Source organism: Anser cygnoides, chromosome 4, assembly GCF_040182565.1.
Source record: "Anser cygnoides isolate HZ-2024a breed goose chromosome 4, Taihu_goose_T2T_genome, whole genome shotgun sequence".
NCBI lineage: Eukaryota > Metazoa > Chordata > Aves > Anseriformes > Anatidae > Anser > Anser cygnoides.
The window spans coordinates 64,229,417-64,248,052 of record NC_089876.1 but is presented as its reverse complement, the minus strand read 5'-3'; the positions used below and the strand labels follow the sequence as shown (position 1 = coordinate 64,248,052).

General features: G+C 48.0%; 2 protein-coding genes across 6 annotated transcripts in view; one reads left to right on the top strand and one right to left on the bottom strand.

Moving 5' to 3' along the window:
• Positions 1–11,852, top strand: part of SEPTIN11 (septin 11) — a 62,694-nt gene extending 50,842 nt beyond the window's left edge. For 3 of the 4 annotated variants that reach the window (XM_066996305.1, XM_013193714.3, XM_048055011.2), the window contains exon 10: positions 1,557–5,629. In XM_066996305.1, coding sequence (XP_066852406.1) covers positions 1,557–1,572 — 16 coding nt within the window. In that variant the 3' untranslated portion in view covers positions 1,573–5,629. Of the gene's footprint in view, positions 1–1,556; positions 5,630–6,035 lie in introns of those variants that run through there. The other variant, XM_066996304.1, reaches the window with a different exon arrangement.
• CCNI (cyclin I) overlaps positions 11,595–18,636 on the bottom strand; it is a 26,244-nt gene continuing 19,202 nt past the window's right edge. For both annotated transcript variants that reach the window (XM_048055014.2, XM_048055013.2), the window contains 4 exons: positions 15,057–15,131; positions 14,740–14,880; positions 13,661–13,891; positions 11,595–13,280 (listed from right to left, as the gene is read on the bottom strand). In XM_048055014.2, the coding sequence (XP_047910971.1) occupies positions 12,822–13,280; positions 13,661–13,891; positions 14,740–14,880; positions 15,057–15,131 (906 nt within the window). In that variant the 3' untranslated portion in view covers positions 11,595–12,821. The remainder of the gene's footprint in view (positions 13,281–13,660; positions 13,892–14,739; positions 14,881–15,056; positions 15,132–18,636) is intronic.

The window sequence follows — 18,636 nt, the reverse complement described above, 5'->3', positions numbered from 1 at the left end:
TCACAAAACCCATGCCAGCATGCCTTCCGCCACTCTTTTGCTGATAGATCTCTAAAAATTCCCTAAAGTCTTTCAGGGACTTCCTTGCCAATCTTCCAACCTCAACCCAGACTCCTTGCCAATCTTCTGCTTTTAGCCCGTTCCTCCCCACAGCTTTAAATTTCTCCTTGTGCTCCAGTGCCGAGCTGGGGTTTGGGTAGGCAAGGCTTTCAGCCTTTCTTAGTGCTGACATGCACTGTGGTGGTGCTCGGGCAGTTGCCGCGGGAAATCCTTGCAATGCACAGTGCTTGTCACCTCCCTTAGGAAGTATTTCATGGGAACGCTTCTTTCCCAAGGTGGGATCTGATTTCTCCAGCTTGGACAACAGAGACTTTCCACCGTGCTGTACAAGCTGGAGAGAAGGCTCAGGGCCAAATCTGCTGCTGGCCCGATCCCATGAGGGAGAACTTGGCCCTGTTGACTTCCAGGCTATCTCTGCAGGAACAAGCTGTCTTCTACCTTATTTTTTTCTACTCCATTTCTCAGATTCCTGTACTTTTATGCTTTTTTCATCTTAAATTGTTGGCGATATGGCCTGATGACAGAGAAGTGTGCTGTTTTCAGGGCAGCACGTCTGTGTACCTCAGACCTTCACATGACCGTAGTACAGACATGTACACAAGTCCTCTCCTAACTCTGAGCATGCTGCCATGATTTCGGGATGGGACCATGCTTCAAACCCGAACAATCTGGAGTTGGTTCCTGGCAAAAAAACCTTTTGAAAATAGGAGCAGCAAATGGCCTCTTGCCTGTTGTTTGGTAGATCACCACGTGCATGCCTCAACATGTGTCGTTGGGTTACTCGCTCATCCTCGGCCCGCCTAGGAGCCAGGACCATCTGTTTGGGCTCTGTTTCTTTCTTCTGGAAACCAGATGGAAAAACCATTTTCTGGCTTCATTTGAATATAATAATTTCCAGTCCAATGTTGGCTGTCATGGGCCATGCTTAGTCCCAGAGCGATCCCTGATCTATCACACAGCTGTAAGATGTATGTCAGGGCCTGGCCCAACACCCTGTTAAAAGAAGGTTTTCATGATGTCTGAAGGATCTGACTTGGGCTTGAAAACCCATGTTTGCTGAAGTGCAGGGAGACCTCATGGTGCTCAGCTTTGAGCTATCTGCATTTCAGAAAAGTTCAGGCACAGCTTTCTGCAACAGAGACCATGTTCACGTGATGAGAACTGGACATCTGCAGTCATGTCCCCCTGCAATACTACTTCTGAAAAAAAAACAAAGCATTAAGGCTCCAACTGCATGCTTGCATGGTTGGTTGTTCCATACTTCTTCCCCCTTAGATTTTTTTTGAGCTTTTGCTTGTCACATAGGCTAGAGCAGAGCTTAGTCGGGAGGTTCAATTTCTTTTTAGTTCTGTAATTCATCTGCATGCCCACCCACCGTAGCAGGTTGCTGGTGTTGGCTCTCCCAGCTTTCCTTAATTCTTTTTTTTTTTTCCATTTTGGGTTCTATTATTGCTAACTTTTTTTTTGTCCTCTTTTTTTTTTTTTTTAACTTGCAGTGCAAGCTTCACATAAAGCCTGTCAAGCCAAGGATGTTCCTGCATTCACCTGCTTTTGCAGTAATGTGTCTCTGCCATCTGTTTTTTGTTTTTGTTTTTGTTTTTTAACATGAATAACTATTAACTCATCTAATAACATAGTGGGAACAAGAAGGAAGAAAGGTTGGGTATAGGACTGTGTGCCTCTGGAAATTCCAGGCGGGTGGGGGTGGAAGCAAAATGATACCATGTATTTTCCTGGGCAAAACCAGCAGCGATAAATCTTTTTTGGCACCAGATCTGAACTGAGAGTCAGGGCTGGAGGTCAGCAGCTCCGGGTGAGTGTCGTTGTGCCTACCCAGCTCTCGGAGGGCCGGCTGCCGTAGCCCTGTGCTGAAGGGGTCCCTGGTCCACAGAAACCAGCCTCAGGGATTTATTGCTGTCTGAGGGTTACAGCTGGGTTCCTGCTGTGGCTAAACCCTGAAGTTTAGTCTGACCCATATCCCTTCAGGAGCAAGTGTGTTAGAGCAAAACTTGTCCCGCTGTTGGGGGGGGAGGGGGGTATGTGTGTGTAGATAACAAAAGTTTAACTGACCTTGCATGCCATTACATTTGCATGATTTATTTTTTTTATTAGCTACTGTTTTTGTTGTCTGACCAGATAATATTTGTTGGCCTGGGTTTGTTGTCACGTCCTGGCATATTTTTACGGCCACCCTTCCAGGTCAGTGTAGTGTCTGCTTGCTGAGTGCTGCGGTGGGAACCGAACAGCGCTGCAGGTGCCTGGAACAGGGACCGTTTCTCATTCCTGCTTTCCATGCATTACTTCCCTGACCATAACCTCTGAAACCTCACTTAAAATAGTGCCAAGTTTCCAGTGTGCATGATCTTGGCAAGACTTAGCAGTGCTTAGGGAATCAAATGCCCAGGCAGAGGAAGGCGTGTACCCTTCAACATCCTCTTGCTGCCTTCAGGAGCATTCCTGCACACATGTAAATACAGACCTGCATATTTACAACATCCAGGTTTTCAAGTCAAGGTAATCCCATTTTATTGGCCAAACGCTGGTTAACATGAAAGTTTCAAATTAGGATCTCCATCCCTGGAGCAACCAGGGCAGAAAATGTGCTGCATGCCTAGGATGACTGCCCCATTGCCTGAAAAGCATCAGAAAGATAACACCTCGAACCCCAGGGAGCTTTGCACAACAGGTTAAAATCTGGGAGAAGTGCTTTTTCCAGACACGGATTCATGTTGAGGAGAGGCCAGAGGTTTGTTAAACCTAAAAGTGACTTGGGCTTCTCACAGGGGTGGACAAAGCAGCCAAGGAGGGAGAGAGGGTGCCCGGACACACTCCTTGTGCACCCTTCCCGCCGTGGGGACAGTGTCCCTTTCACATATCCCTTGAAAAGTGCAAATGAGATATCTAACGTAAGCCAGGCTTCGCTCTTTGGCCAGCACGGTGTGGAAATCGGTCTGTTTAATATTTTATTTTCTATGCCATTGCTTTTCGGACAGAGTCTTTCCCTTCCTACCCAAGAAGTGGCGAGCCATGCTTACCCTATGACTGCTGGATTTCTTTCTCTTCTGCTGATGTACTGCCAGCATTTCCACTGCTCCTAGCTAGGTAGTCTCCTGTTTCTTTCTTTAAAGCACTCCTAAAAATAGCTCTCTCCACTTAAGTCTCACACTGCAGTTCTTTGCTTGTTTCTGGGATGAAATTTCTTGCCTCTCTGAATGTTCTTTAAAAAAAAAAAAAGTCAGAATTATCACTTTTCTGGAGTTTTGGGTGGGGAAATGCATTTGGGGTTGGCTTTTGGGTCTTTCTGCTTTTTAACCCTCACTGCCTAAACATGGCTTTGGGAAGAGGATATCTAAATACAGTGTCTTGGATAGATGGCAAAAATCAGAGATGAGCAAGCTGGAAATAAAGTAGTTGTCTTTTTTTTTTTTTCTTCCAATCATACCTCCTGGTCTTATCAACCACGATGTGCTTCCGTCAGGTTAAGTAGGTTTTCTAGAAGGTCGTTTAGCAAAATAAAACTGGTTCTCGTGGCTTCTGTCAAACCTAACTTTAAAACCTTGAGTTATCAAGGAAGAAATCTGTTTGCTGGCATGGATTTTTTACGATCCCATCATATGCTCCTGTCTCAAGCCTGAATGCTTGTGGCAATATGTTTTGCTTCAGCTGTGTCTGTGCATGTCCTCTTTTTAATTACCAGCATTCTGTGCCAAGTAAAAACTTAATTTTAACGTGTATTTGTCCTGCTTCATTTAACAGCCTTTCCAAGGGATGTTTGGCAGGGGAGATCAGCTGAGTCTAGCCATTTTTCTTTTCTGACAGAAAGCCATGGCCAAGTGCATTAATGTATTTTTGATTGGGTTTCTTCCTCCAGCAAAAAGCAAGCTGTTTTGGAGAAACTGGGAATAACCATAAACTTGCAAAAGTGAAAGGTATTGTTTAGTTTTCTTCTCCAAAGGAGGAGTTAATAATGACTTTTTTCTCCTCAAAACCCCGGGCCATGTTTAGCTGGTTATTGCTGCACTTCTTTCCTTTACTTATGCCTTTTTTCACAGTAGTCCCTGGTTCTGCATGGAGTAAATGATACTCTCAAATCTATTTGGATGTGCTTTCACCTTTGCACGTAAGTACAGTAGTAAGAGACTCACCCTTTCTGCTCACTACTAACGTGAGTAAACCAGGTGTGTTTTGCTGAGGACTTCTTTTAAGTCCACTTACGTACAAGTGGCATTGTTAAAACTATTTTAAAACTTCCTGTAATAACCTGCTTTTGCTGAGATTTTGGAAAAAAAAAAAGCCATAGGAACATGATATCCATCTGCTGTTGAATGTCTAAAGTTACCCTGCATAGCTTCCCTGCACGCCTCAATCTTGCAAATCGGCTGGTGAAACTGGGGCTAGACGGCTGCATGGTTGCATTGCTCATGAAGCATTGCAAGCTTTGATGTGCCATTAGACAACGATGATAACTAGCTGATGATGCTGCATGTCCCTAATAAGGTGGATTTCAAACCTGAGAGTAACACAAACCAGCAGGAAAGCACACAGGCATGTGTGTTTCTGGGACGATGATGTTCCCTAGGCATGGGACGAACCCCAGAAGAGAAAAAGAAACAAAATCCAGGTTGTTGAGAGGGGCCACGACTGCTCTGTAGAGGTGGGCGTGCACGTGTCTGGCAGTCCACTGAGAAGGTGGACATCACCCAGTAGCTCTCTGGGAAGGCAGGAAGGCGCCCTTCAAGCTCAGGGTCACTGACTGCATCTCCTTGCTGCACTGCAGCCTGTGGTGCCGCTGAGGAGTGGGGAAAGCAGCAAATGGCGCCTGCCCCCAGCTCCTCTGCAGCTCGAAACCTGCAATGCGTGTTGCACCCTCGCTGTATGTGCTTCTGGCAGCTCGAAGTCGTGCCAAGGAGATTTACATCTCTGTGTCTCTTTAAGCATGCCCTTATTTAACATGACCAGTGTTTCTCCAGGTAGTTCTAATTCTGCTTCTCCTAAAACATCCGAGTGAGAATGGAAATGTCTTTTTGTGTGTGATCATATCAGATGTGTCCATTTGACTCCAGTTACCATTTGCCCTTCTAAGGTGTTAGAAGCGTGTGTTTCTGTCTCTTCTCCAAGGACCCTGGTTGCATTTGCAGGACACGATATCCATGACACTCTCATCAGCGTGTATCAGCATGGGACTATACAAATATGAAGGGTTTTTTAATTAACAGAAAATAAAGCTGTGAACAGCGGTAGAAATATTGTATTTGTATACATTTTTAATATCCTGATTGCCTTAAACTATAGATGTAGAACTTTATTACCTTGCTATTTGAAAATAACCCATGTTTGTAACTAAATAATTGTGTAACCTACATACAGTGTTAATGCAAATTATATGTATGCATCTGTTAGATATTGTCACTTTATTTGATGTTAAAGTATTTCTTTTTTTTTTTTGAATTACAAAATGAATAATAACCTCATAGCATAAGCTCAGTTATTTCTTGTATATTCTTTAGGCTACGTACACAAATAGTGCCAACACTTGAAGTGGGGAGAGGAAATATATTTTTTACCCAAATGCTTTGGTCTTTGAGTTGCCTTTGTGACTTTGGTTTGCTGCTGCCGTTTCCTAAGTGTGATGGGAGGGATGAGGAAATTTGAGGTTCCCCAACAGATTGTTTTGTGCCGTCAGTCTGTCTCTGTAGACTTGTGCTGGTGTTTTTTGTCAGTCGCTTTGTGTGGCTGTCATGAGCCTTCGCGTGTTCCCTGAATCAGGTGCGGTGCCTTGAAGAGGTGTGGGCCCCTGCTGCTCCCGTGTAGCTGGTTTGTACGACACATCCCCAGTGCACTCTTTTCATTCATGGCTTACTTGCTCTAAAATGTTGTTCCTCCTTTTTTTTTTCCTCTCTGTCTCTCACTTTCTGTTTTTCAGTTCAATTCTGAACCTCTGTTTCTTTTCTTTTCTTTTTTTTCTCTTCCTGTAGCTTCTTCTTTATGTAACCGTCATCTTGCCAAAGCCCCCACACCCTCTCTCCCAGCGGACAGTAGGGCACTGGAAGAGCCTGTGGCTACGTGGGCCCCCGCCGGGAGGAGAGCCATCTCATTCTTCCATCACGTCCGCCCTCCTCTCCTTCCCTTTTTGTTTTCCACCTGTGCGTCTGAGGGTGCGCTTTGCTGTGTGTCTCTGTGCGGGCTCGGTCTGCTCCCGGCGCATTGCCAGCAGAATTGAGGCTACCAAAAATGACAGAGGTAACGGCTGGAGGAGGGAGCTTGGCTGTAACATGAGATACTGCTCTGGGATTTTTTCCCTTCCCTGTTTTCTTCCCTTTTGCCATAACGTGCACATGCTACTGATGACGAAGAGACTGACAGACTGGATGATGGTGAGTGTGCATAGCCAGAGGGCTTCATTTCTGCCTCTGAAGCTTGAGTCTGGCTGCTTTGGACGCCACAACTTCATCACAAGTACGTCCCGTGCTGCTCTGACGTGATGAAAATGCGTCCTTAGACCTGGGTGACTGCTTGTTTTTAGCATGAAGCTGCGTGAAGCGGAGATGGCTGCTGTTGCATCCTGCTGCACTGAAGGACCTGTTCTGGACGGTCGAGGCTTTGTTATTTTCTAGTTGATCTGCCTCTGTATGAGCAGAGTAGGTGACTTTTCTTGTGCAGTTGAGCTGCACTGACTTGTGCTTAGATTGACTTCTTTACATTTTTACGAAGTCTAATTAGTGATTATTTTTTTTTCCTACCCTGAATGTAGGGTACTCGTTTACTTTGGAAGTGAATGCACTCAAAAGGCTTGAAGAGTGCCAAAGCATTGTTCAAATGTAAAAACAAAGCTTTACAAGCTTGGTGTGTGGTGAGCTCTAGCTGGTCGGAGATGGACGGAAGGAGGTAGCCTGCCCCTTTGGATGTTCTTCACATGGGGTTGTGCGCTTTTCTTCTGACCAAATACTGGTGATTTATTTTCCTCATCTGCAAACCTTAATCAAAGAGTTAACCTCCTTTAACCTGCCAAGGAAAACGTACTATTAAATTGTCTAAGTTTTGCCTCTTCCAGTTTGTGCGTGAAGCGCAAGGTGCCAGGGGTGTTCACCGAACTCAGCTACTTTTTGTCCAGAAGCACAATGTTTTTCAGCGCTGCTCAGTGGTAAGGGTTAGATCTCCTGAGGCTCCCTCCACGTGGGTGGCAATTTTTCTAATGTGATAGAAAAACTGTTTGTCCTGGAAACATCTGCGATCAGGTGACTTTATAGATACAATGGGAAAGATTATTAAATATTGGCCTGGCGTGTATGCTGTAACAATTTACTTGTTCTACAAATGGAATTGCAGACTGCTGCCTAATCTGAAGGGATGCCCTCCTCAGTGTCCCTGCTTCGAGGAAGGAATTCCCTCCTTAATTTTCTGTCAGTCCCTGGACTTTTTTCTTACTTAAGATTTGTGGTCTGGGTTTATCTTGTGGTAGGAGTCTAGCCCGTGAAACCACAATGCTGTGTTACAGCCTTTCTCCTGAAATGTAGTCAGTCACTTATTATGTAGCTCATGCTCTTAGCAGGGCACGGAGCTGTTTTTTGCGCCCTGCCCTGTGTCTGCTCACCCGCGTTGTGCAGATGACGGCAGCTTGGGACCTGGGCTCGGTCATGAGTGGCTGGGCATCATTTACTGCAAATGAGTAAAAAGAAAAAACAAGGTGGCGGGTTTTGGGGTTTTTGCTCAAAGGAGAGGATATCCACTGTTGCTAACCCATGTATCTGTGCCCTGTGACCTTCTGAAAGCCTGCGTGTGACCGGAGGAAGGTCCTTGCTCAGGGCAAAGTGACCCACTGGTTAGTGCTGCAGCATCAGGAAGGTTTGAAGAGGGACAAAACCCTTTTGTTTGTTGACTTCTAAACTCCAGATAAAAATATGCAAAAGCTTTATATGATTAGAGAAACAGGCACAAAGCAAATTACTATCACTTATATGAACTGCCTTTATTTTACAGCTCCTAGAGCCTTGCTGTGCTGGTGCCTTGAGTCCTGCATGCAGCTCTGGCCTTCGTGTCTCCAGAAGGACATAGTGGAGGTAGAGAAGGGCACTGTAATGATAAATGGGATGGAGCAGCAGCCGGCCAGGTGAGACCACAAAGGCTAGGAGGCCTCAGTTTGGAGAGGGTAAAGCTGAGATGAGAGAGGATTGGCCCCGCTGTGAGCTGGAGGTTGCAGCAGATGTCCTCTAGAGGTCCCTTCCAGCCTAAATTTTTCCGAGTTTGCATTACGAAGTCCACACGATTGTGCTGGCAGCGGTTCCTACCTGCTGGTAACCAAACCAGCGGGACTAGAACCGGGGGGATGCTCGGTCAAGGAGGAGGGAATCTGCTCAAAACATTGAGTAATTTTCTTGCAGAGCAGGGAGATTTCCAGAATTTGTTGCCTTGGGTGAAGGAGGCAGATAGCATCAACAGGAGTTTAGACAATAAATAAATAAATAAATAGGTGAATGCATAAGGAACAGTTCTATAAGGAATTTTAGGGGAATGAAGCAGGATGAAATTTCTGACATCCCCAGTCTGGTTGTGGTGGATACTGGGGCAGAAGGAGGGGAGCGAACAGCAGAAGACGTTCAGGGGCACTGCAGGCAGAGTTTGCACTGAGACGCGTGTGGACGAGGGACTGGAGCAGAGCTGGGGGGGTGACACTGGGGGGGTGACAACGTGCTGCTTGGCTCGCTTCCTCCCGCATGCCCAGCTGTTAGGGGAGGAGGTGTCAGCATGGGGAGGGGATGGCAGTGTGGAATGTGTTGTTGGACAGCCCAGAGCTGTTATTTGTCACTCAGTGTCACAAAACGTCCCCAACAGAGCTGGAAAGCTCTTCACCCACAGGAGCAAGCGGGTGCCCAACTTTAAAATCATGCTTATGAGCTTAACCCTTCTGTCGCTGCTGGAGAATAAAAATGGGTTTTAAGGAACTCCCCAAACCCAGAGCTGTGAACAGCTTCCAGGTTAGACATGCTTCATGGCACAGAGGGGGGTTTTGTGGTGTCGTGCTGCCATGGGCTGGGTCACGGCGTGCCTGCAGGAGGGGTCTGGGTTGTCAGCCCACCAGCCACCTGAGCAATGAGGATTTCCCCCATGTTTGGTACCTGCAGGTCTCACTTAAGAGACAAAAACACTTCATGAATGGTCCCAGGCTGCGCAGGGTGGAGGAGGTGGATCAGTGCTTCTCTAAGGCAGCACTGAGATAGTGGAGGAAACTACCAGGAGGTTATTGTTAGCACGTCTCCCAGGCAAGCACCTCTTGGGCATAGAGGAGGGATGAGGTATTGCACAGCATGTAAGGGCGACCTGGGATTATTGTACAGGTGGCATTAGAAACAAGTGGCAGAGCTCTGCTGGGAGAGGGGGATGGATATGTGGCTGCTGTGTGCTCAGGGCCGCTACCTGGGATCTGGGGGCACTGTGCTGGGTGCTGACGTGCGGTTTTGGGAGAGCAATGGCTTTATCCCAGGGGTTTTGAGGGAGATCAGGCAGTGGTTTGAAACTGCTCTTTCCCTTCCTGCTGCCTGTTCACCTGAGCCACGTACTCTGCTGGGCTCCTGCAGGCCCCTGCCAGAGCAGGCAGACTGTGCTCGGCATCCTCGGCAGCATCCACGGCGTGATGGACTGGGGTGCCTGAAGCTTGCGAGGCAACCACACCAGGACTCACCAGCATCAGGTGGCTTTCTCCTGTGGGTAGCAGGGAGCCCGGGCAGGGCTCCAGGACAGTCCTGTGCTCTGGCAGTGGGGCCAGCACGCCTGCCAGCCCGCTGCTGTGGGAGCGAGACGATGGCACAGGCACGGGCCACATCGAACTTCATCTCCTGGGGGTTTTGGTGGGGAGGAAATGTGGGAAGTGGCTTTGTCTGGCAGTCCAGGTTATTTCCAGATCAGCTGGATCTTGCTGCTTGCAGAAGCTGATCTTGCTGGGACTTGCCCCGTTTTCAAAGCAAGCTTGTGTCATTGAGCATCACCTTTTTAGCCACAAAATGCCATGCATCTCTGCACCAGTGCAGCCAGCAGTGCAGGCCTGCATGCCCCGGGCTCCTCACCAGCCCCAGCCTGCCTGCAGCACTGTGGCTGTGGCACAGAGGGAGGCTGAGCAGCAGCAGGAGCCCTGCAAAGCTGAACACCGCAGGGAAGCCAGGCTGGCCAGTCCCCGGAGCACGACTCCCCGGGCGTGAGGTAGGCTGGTGCCTGAAGCGTGGCTGTCACTCACAGCGGAGCCGGGCACCTGCACAGGGATCATGTGTGGTTTTGGAAGTTAATCCTCAGTGTGGCTGCGCTGGTGTACATCCTGATGGTGCGGTCAGAAAGCTGGATGTGTCGAGGTACCCCTGGCACAACTGACTTCCTGAGTGTCTGCACTCTGCTGTTGGTTTGAAGTGTGTTGAACACCAGTGTGTACCAAGAAGAGAAGAGTTTGAGGGGTGCAGTTGCAGAGGCTGCTTTGATTCTTTTGCATCTGGAAGAGCAAAAGGCGACAGGACGCTCCTGCCAGCAGGACCCTGTGCAGGTAGGTCTCCCCGACCGGGGCAGGTTTCCTCTCCGTGACCTTGTGCTGTGTTAGTGGAGTTGCATGGCTCCGAGCAGAAGACAGCGTGAATTCATGCATGGTGCCAATACAGAAAAGGTGTCCTCCTCTGCAGTCTATTAAGACACTGGGGTTGGGAGAGTGCTGTGTTTCTGAGCCAGGAGCATAAGAGCTCTTGAGGAGGAGTGTCTGCAGAGGGGGAAGGCAGCGTAAGCTGAGGCATATTGCTGGATGACAATGCTGCGGCACTGCTGTCCCCGTCTCTTCTTCCCCCCGATATGTGTGGTACAGCTGGAAGCCAGCTGAAACAAGCAGCAGTCCTACAAAACTCTCCACAGTTTTGTACCACGCAGACCCCAGAGCTCCGAGCAACTGCTCCTTCGGGATGCGCTGGATCACAACTGCTGCTCACGGGCAGCAAGCACCAGCACGTGGACACCCTTCTGCGTGGAAACTGCAGGTGCTGGGCTTGGCTGTCAAACAGCGTGTAAATTGCCTGCTCTATCTGTCCTGTGCTGATGTTCTACCTACTGCTGGAAATTGGGGCTGGTTTTATTTAGAGCTGTTAGGCTGGGTAATTTAACAGGAAAAAGATGTGCATTGAAGTGAGTTTGACATAACGAGTCCCGGTTATCGCTGAAACCCTGCAGCGGTGGGGGATTTCGCTAGGGGTGTGCAGATGGCGCCCACAGGCTGCCCAGCAGCCTAGCTGGAGAAAACTTGTGAGGAGGAGAAAAGGTCAGTGACCAGACCACCACGGGCATGATAGGAGGGCCTGGAAGGGAGGACAGGGACACACACCCTGTTCAGAAACGCAGACTCGGGAGGCGGTTTCCAGAACGTGGCCAGGAGGAGAGCTGAAACCCGAGGCATGCTTCTCGCAGCGGACCCAAGCACAACAGAGAGGATGGCTCTGGCACGGAGCTGCTCCCCTGCAGCCTCCAGGTAAAACTGATCCTGGACCCGGGTAGAAAGCATGAAACGAGGCTTGGAATCCAGGACAACTTTCTTTATTGCTACCAGAAGGCTTTCATCAGTACAATGGCTCCAATACGATACCTTCCTCAGGGCTGTGGAGAGAGCTTACAATTGGGATAGGTCATTCTGAGAAACAGAGGTGTAACATGTAAAAGAGACAAGCTTTTAAAGGTTTTACTCTTGGTTAGAAGTTACATGAACACAAAACTCAGGGTTAGGGTCTCTTGGTTTTTTTTTTTTTGTTCTTTTTTTTTTTTTTTGTGACTGATAATTACACACCTTTCAAACCTCAGGCTGCCCCAGCACTTCACCACACAGTGCTGGGCACATGCTAAGCTTATAAACACATGGGAAAACAAACAGAATTTTTTCGGCAGAATTTAAGGTTTACACTTGATTTAGAGAGTCAAGTGTTGGTGAATATCCACACTGAGTGCAACATTTCCTGGTGCAAACAAGAAAAAATACTGTTTCTGTTGAAGTGATACAAAATCTGTTAACTGCTTTCTGTGTTTGGAAACAGTTACTGCTTAACTGCAAGGTACAGAGCTCGGTGGCTGGCTGCCCTAGTGTTCTAGAGTACGTTCACTCTCCTGTGGTTATTAAGTGTGGAACAGTTTGCAAGCCTTGTTTTTGTGTTTTTCCTAACCTTTCATTTAAATCCAGTTTTTAAATATTATCACATTTAAACACCAAAGTGCTAACAAAACAAAAAAGGCCTTTTTCTTTAGAAAGAAAAAAAGAAACCTGTCATGATAGTACAGAACATCATGCACGAGACTTGCAAAGAATTAAAAGAGAAGCAAGCAGAAAGAAGAGCAAGGAGCGGATGGAAATCAGATCAGAGAGGTGTTAATTGGCTGGGAAACCTGGGACAACTCTGCACAACTCATGTGAGCTCTTGGACATGGAGAATGGGTTACAATACACAGGAGCAGAAAAACAGTGGAGCTGACAACACTAGGAGGAAACAATTTTTTGCTACTTTTTTTGTTCAGTTTTTGGGTCTTTTTTAATTTTTTATACTTTTTGTGTTTTTAAGTGCTTAAGTAGTGGAACTATAATTAGCCGCACAAGAAAAAAAATTCAAAAAAGGGGTTGGGATATTTTTTCTGTTTTTTGGCTCCCTTCAGTTCAGCCTGACAAGGTATGGCCCCTTCTCCCCCCTCTGAGAACACTATGCCAGGTTCTGCATGGTTTCTAGAGTAGTAGCTATGGCGCAGCAGGTGGTGTGCGCTCACAGCTACATAACAGACACTGGCTGTAAAGGTGGACAAGGGGAAACGTTGCCCTCCTGCCTCGAGACATCAGCGCTACAAACAGAGCCCATGTTTTCAAGAGCCACTACCTCCGGAGCAGTGTCTTCGTTGTAGAGACGCTTGATACCGTCGTAGAAGTCGTCCACTTCCATCTCTTCCACTTTGCGCTTGGCAGAGGCTTGTTTGCAACCGCTGGGAGCTGGCAGACGCTGGTAGAGCGCGGCTGTAGCTGTGACTGGCACTTCTGGCCTGCCGTTGTCCTTGGAGAAACCTGGCCCTGGGACAGAGGAGGGCTGGCATTTGAACACTCCTCTGTTACAGGTCACCAGGGTGTGCTGGAGGGGACTGTAGACATATACAGAATTGGGCAGCAGAGAAGACTGCAGAGTGGAAAGGTGATGTGCCACGAGCTCCCGGCAGTGGATCAGCTGTGAGCTATCCATCTGGAACGAGACAAGCAAAAACGGTGGCATTGCAGGACCGCTGCCGTGGAGAGGACCAGCGGTGCGTCAGGACCTAGGACTTTCTCCCCAGGATGTTTTCTCTCCGGTGCAGGGAGAGACCACGTGCATTAGGACACGCGGCTCCTGCCTTTGTCACCTGCTGGCCACAGTCGAGACAAACTTTTTGCGGAACAGCCCCAGCACCAGCCCCCCCCCCATCCAGGAGCACAACCGTCCTCACAGGCGCGTTATTGCAGGCTGGGATCAGCAGCTACGGATCCCAGCCCCGGCTGGCCGTGTCCCTGGAGCACTGAGCGAGATGCAGCCTCTGGGGCACCCAGTCCCTCCCTGCTGTGACGCCGGGTGCCAGCACCCCTCACCTGTGCCTTCTGGAGCAGCTCGATGATGAGAGCCAGCCAGTCAGGGAGCAGCTTCTCCAGCTCCAGGCTGACAATGGCCAGCGCCAGCATGGAGCCCTTGAACTGCAGCAGCTGGTAGCAGGCCATGCAGTGCAGCAGCTGCTTGGTGAGCACCGCCACGTGCTGAGAGGGGCTCAGCTTGCGGAGGATGGTCAGAAGCTGAGGCCTGCTGGACACTGCAACTGCATGGAACTGAGAGGGAAAACAAACACGTGAGGCCAGTGGGGTCACCGACAGGCAGCCCCCCTCGCGAGGTCAGGTCAGACCTCCAGAATGGCAACTGACGCATCTCTGATGCGTGGGGATCCTGCAGATTAACCCTCGAGGCAATTTCCAGATCATGGAAAAAGCAGCAAGGTGCTGAACCCACCAACAGCTTGGCGTAGCCTTTCTGGCGGGGCCTGCCATCCTGCACATCGTCTGTTTGGGGTCTCTGCAAAAGGCCATCCCCCTCCACCCTTCTCGACAACACAGGTTTGGCAGCTCAGCTGTCCCAGACAAAAATCCTCCTCAAGAAAGCCAAGAGGATGAAAATCAACAGAGAACCTCAGGACACTTTCCTTCCTTTTATCTTTCATCCAAGAATTTCATTCTCTGGCCATGTCTCTCTGCAGCAAGCACCGAGCACACCCACTGCCCAGCAGCTGTGCGTTCTCCTTGGTTCCTTTCTCTCTCCCTGCCACCTGGCACTTAGCTTTGAGCAAAACCACTGTCAGTAAAGATTTAGGGGCAAGGTTTTCAGGAGCAGTGAGTCATAGTGTGCGGCTTGACGTGCCTCAAGGCAGGGCCAGATTTCTGGATGGCAGGCCTGCATTTCAAAAACTGCCCCTGAAGTGGCACAAGTCTCCTCTGGAATTTTCTGGCAAGGCTTTTATTTTTACTTCAGAAACTACTTATATGGAGGAATTGCAACCACATCCTGAGGTCCTCACTACCCTACAGGTAAGGTTTTTTATACGTTCTTGATACAATTTATACACTCTTGATACAATATTTACACCCACAGCCACCAGAGAGAGTGCAAATAGCCCCTTATTTACAATGTGAAGGAAATCCAGTGGCGTTGCCATGTGAAGATCCCAGTTCAGTTTATCCAGGATAATCTTCTCCATTCTGCGAATTTCAGCTGGAGAACAACCACAGAAGCTATCCCGAGCCAACACCTTCAGTACTGGAATCCTCTGCAAAAGCCAACACAAAGAAGAAAAGAGAGAACCCATTATTATTATAAAAATCACAGAAAACGCTTCATTCCTGCCCTGGCAAGCGTCAGCTGCCACACGCAAGCAAAGACAGGACTCGAAGAGCATATATTCAGACAATGTTAAGGTACTGAGAACAACCCAAAAAAAGTTACCTCATCTTCCTCAATGGTCTTTGCAGCAAGGAAGAAGCAGCTGATTGCAATACAGTTCAAGTACTTTGGACGGGCCTACAACACAGAAGAGCAGAGAAGTCACCCTGTGAGTGTGGCACAGAAATGATGCACGCCCTATCTGCATGGACATCCTGAGAAGCAGGGTCCCAGCTGCCTGTGCACCGTGTTTTAGATCAGCAGGCTGACCTCCAGCTGCACCACGGCGGTGGCAAGCCGTGCCGAGCACACAGCCACGCTCCATGACGTCAGGCAGGACAGAGATCTGCCAGCCCCGTGATCAGAACTGGCACCCACTGAGGTGCTGCAGTGGAGTGGAAAGAGCTCATTTTTAGGCGTTGGAGTAGAAACGGGAAGGAGAAAAGCAGAAGGGCCAGATTATCATCTGGCATAAAACCATGGCCATCCCACCTATCAGCAGAGCATTTAGTGCTGCTGGGGGTCAGACACAAAACAAAAAAAAATTAAAAGAATTTTAAAATGCTGTCTTTGTCTATAGAAGTTAAAGCACCCATTTAAAAAAATAAAATACCACTAATGCTATTTCTTACTGCAGTTCTCAAAACCATGACCCAGGAATTATTAAGGGAGAGCTGGTCCCTTTTACAGTGAGTTGCATTAGGCAAGGTAAGCTGGATTTTAAGGGGAAAAAGTGATTTTTAATATGCATTTATTAAAAAAAAAAAAAAAAGTATGGGCCTTGATGTAGGAGAATAAAAAGAAAACCAGCAGCGTGCATGGGCTTGTAGGTATTTGTGTAGTCCCTGTGATGGACCAGAGTAAGTAAGTGCTCAGAATACAGCGTAACCACTGGAGGTTTTGCTCAGCAGCAATCTGTCCGTGGGCTCCTCTGACAAAGGGCTCCACTTCCAACATCAGTATAAGAATACCCCTGTTCTTAGTGGCTGGGGGCTAGGAAAGGAGAGGCGCTGCTTCTACACCCTGTTACAGCTGAGCGGGCAGACAGCTGCAGAGCCATGCCCCCACCTCCTACAGCCTGCTGGCATCTGGTCTTCTGCTGTATACCTTATGGGATTCCAAAAGCAAAGGTAAGTGAAAATCCTGCACTGAATGTAAAAATGTAACCGAAACTGTTGCCACGATTAGTTCTTGCTGGGTACATTGTAGTAGACAGAACAGAGATACGTGGTAGTTTAGGAGATCCTGCACATCACTGTCATGAAATCCAGAAGGTTGTTTCAAGGAAGCCACAAGGGAAAGACACAGGCTTGTTTCCAAATTAAAGATGTTTAATAATATTTAGCCACAGCTACTTAAAGGGACCTTGCTGTGCCTGGAGCTGTGGCTTCCTACCACCATTTGAACTTGAACTTAAATATTTGCAGGGAATCCACTTTTGGGGGGTGGTGCATGTGCACGTGTCTGCATGTATGTTCAGGAATCACTGAAAGCAAAGAGAATAAATTCCCTCAGGGCAAGACTGAAACTTGTTCCTCACTACGCAGACAGGTTAGAAGGAAATTACCAAGTGAGCATAAAAAATCTACAGCAATAAAGGGCTCCAGGTCAGTGTTCAGGGGAAAAAGAAGCAGATGTCTAGAGCAGGTTCCTACCATCAGGCAAGTTTATTCTTCCCATTAACAGTAAATACGGACCCTCTTTTTCCCAAGTGTGCCCCTTCTAGAATAACCGTGTCTTTTCCCAAAGCACATTAAGCTCCTGTCTCCCATCCTGGTCTCCTACAGGAGCCTCTGTCTGCCTCCTTTGCTCCTCAACAAGGGGCGAGTGCTGCTGCGCACAGCTGCAACCGCCGCCAGCTGAGGGTTAACTGGTGCTGTGCAGTCATCTACAGTGAATGCCGCTGGGCCCCCAGAGCGGGATGGTAAGAGCCATGGGGCAGCCAGCCTGAGCAATTTCAAAGCATGTTCACAGTGAAGGGAAGGGACAAGTTGTCTTAATAATAAAATCCTGCATGGTAGTGCCTGGATTTAAAAAAAAAAAAAGAAAGAAAAAGGAAAAAAAGAGTTGAGCTACATCAGTGGAATGACGACTTTATGGGAGAAGAAAACAGGGGCAGGGAGTGTAAAGCCCTGAGCTGTTTGAATAATGCTCACCCAGAAGGAACACAGAACTAGCTGAAAAAACCCTGACAGAACACCTTTCCACATTCCTGCTCACTGCCTGAAGCATGCAGTGAACTCTTACTCATTTGCTCATACTCTTTGTACACTCTTTGGCTGCTGCAAATAACTGAAAGAAAAACTGTACTCACGGGCATTAACTGTTGGGGGATTTAAAGTATCTTTTTCCCACCTCAGTATTTCAGTACATCAGCCAATTTAAGATCTTGAAAATAAATACTTCTATGACTTGTAACTTAAACATTATCAATATTTAATAGTATTTAAAGAGTAGGTTAAAGAGTAGGTTAAGGGATGATGTCATTTGCGTTATACTGAAACAAGTCACGTTGAAATTAAGTACACAGGCTGCAAATGTGTTTTTCAGCTTAGATTTCCTAAGCTGCATTACCTACCTGGTAGTGTTAGTAATGAGATTAGACACGTGCAGATGAGGCTGCAGATTTGCAAGCGCAGGCTGTAACTGAGCAAATATGGGAAGAGATAAGGCTACCCAAAGCCTGACTTCACAGCTCAAGGCCAGGGGTTTTGGGTTGGCCCATAGTTTGTTCAGTCGTTTGCATGGGTGCAAAACACACCCCCAAGCTCAGCAATTCCTATTTGTCACCATGGCAGGCTTAGAGCATGACTGGCTGGCAGGCAGAAGAGCAACAGACCCCAGTTGCAGGTATCCCAAATGCTAATTTTTAACCTTTTTTTAACAGTTTCTGTGACATCCCAATCTTAAACCAAGCAGCCATGCCCATTCTCTGCTCAGTACAGCGGTCGGACAGCCTCACTCCCACGGCTGGCACCCACGCTTGTTTCCTCCCCGTCTCCTTCACCTCTGCCCGCGTGAGCTTCAGTTCTCAGTCTGTCAGGCTGGCTGTAGAGCACCTCAGTGTCGAACATCAGCTCTCCCAAAAGGCACTCAGCTCTGGCTGCATCTTCCCCCACCTCTTCAGTTTCCTGCACTAGCACGCTTGCCAGGCCCAAACCTGTCCTCATTTCTACGTGCCCTCCAGCTAGTTCACTGCTAGCCAGTGCTCGCAGCAGGTTGAGGTGATCCACATGAGACTAAATACAGTTTAAACGCCAGAGAAACTGAGAGATGGGAGCAGGGACTTTCCCTGACTTATCTGTAGGAGAGGGCACTGGGCCTACGTTTCTGACTGCGGCCTCACGGGCATTTCCTTTAGCTGCATGAGTCAGTTTAGTGTAAGGCAGAGACTCTTCTCTTGTCGTTTAAGGCATAACATCTGTTCAGACTTTCTGAATAAGCCATCGCTAGCTGTAATTTAGGAGATGGGTACTGTGGGATGGCAAATTCAACCTTCAAACCAGGTTAGAAGTGAGCATGTAGTTGAAGGGCGTCTTTTCTCTTAGGTTAAGATATGCTTAAATGGTCAGGTGCGTTACATGAAGGAAATGGGCAGAACAGAGGAGAAAGGGAAGAGGGCCTTGGCAGGTAAAAGCACTGG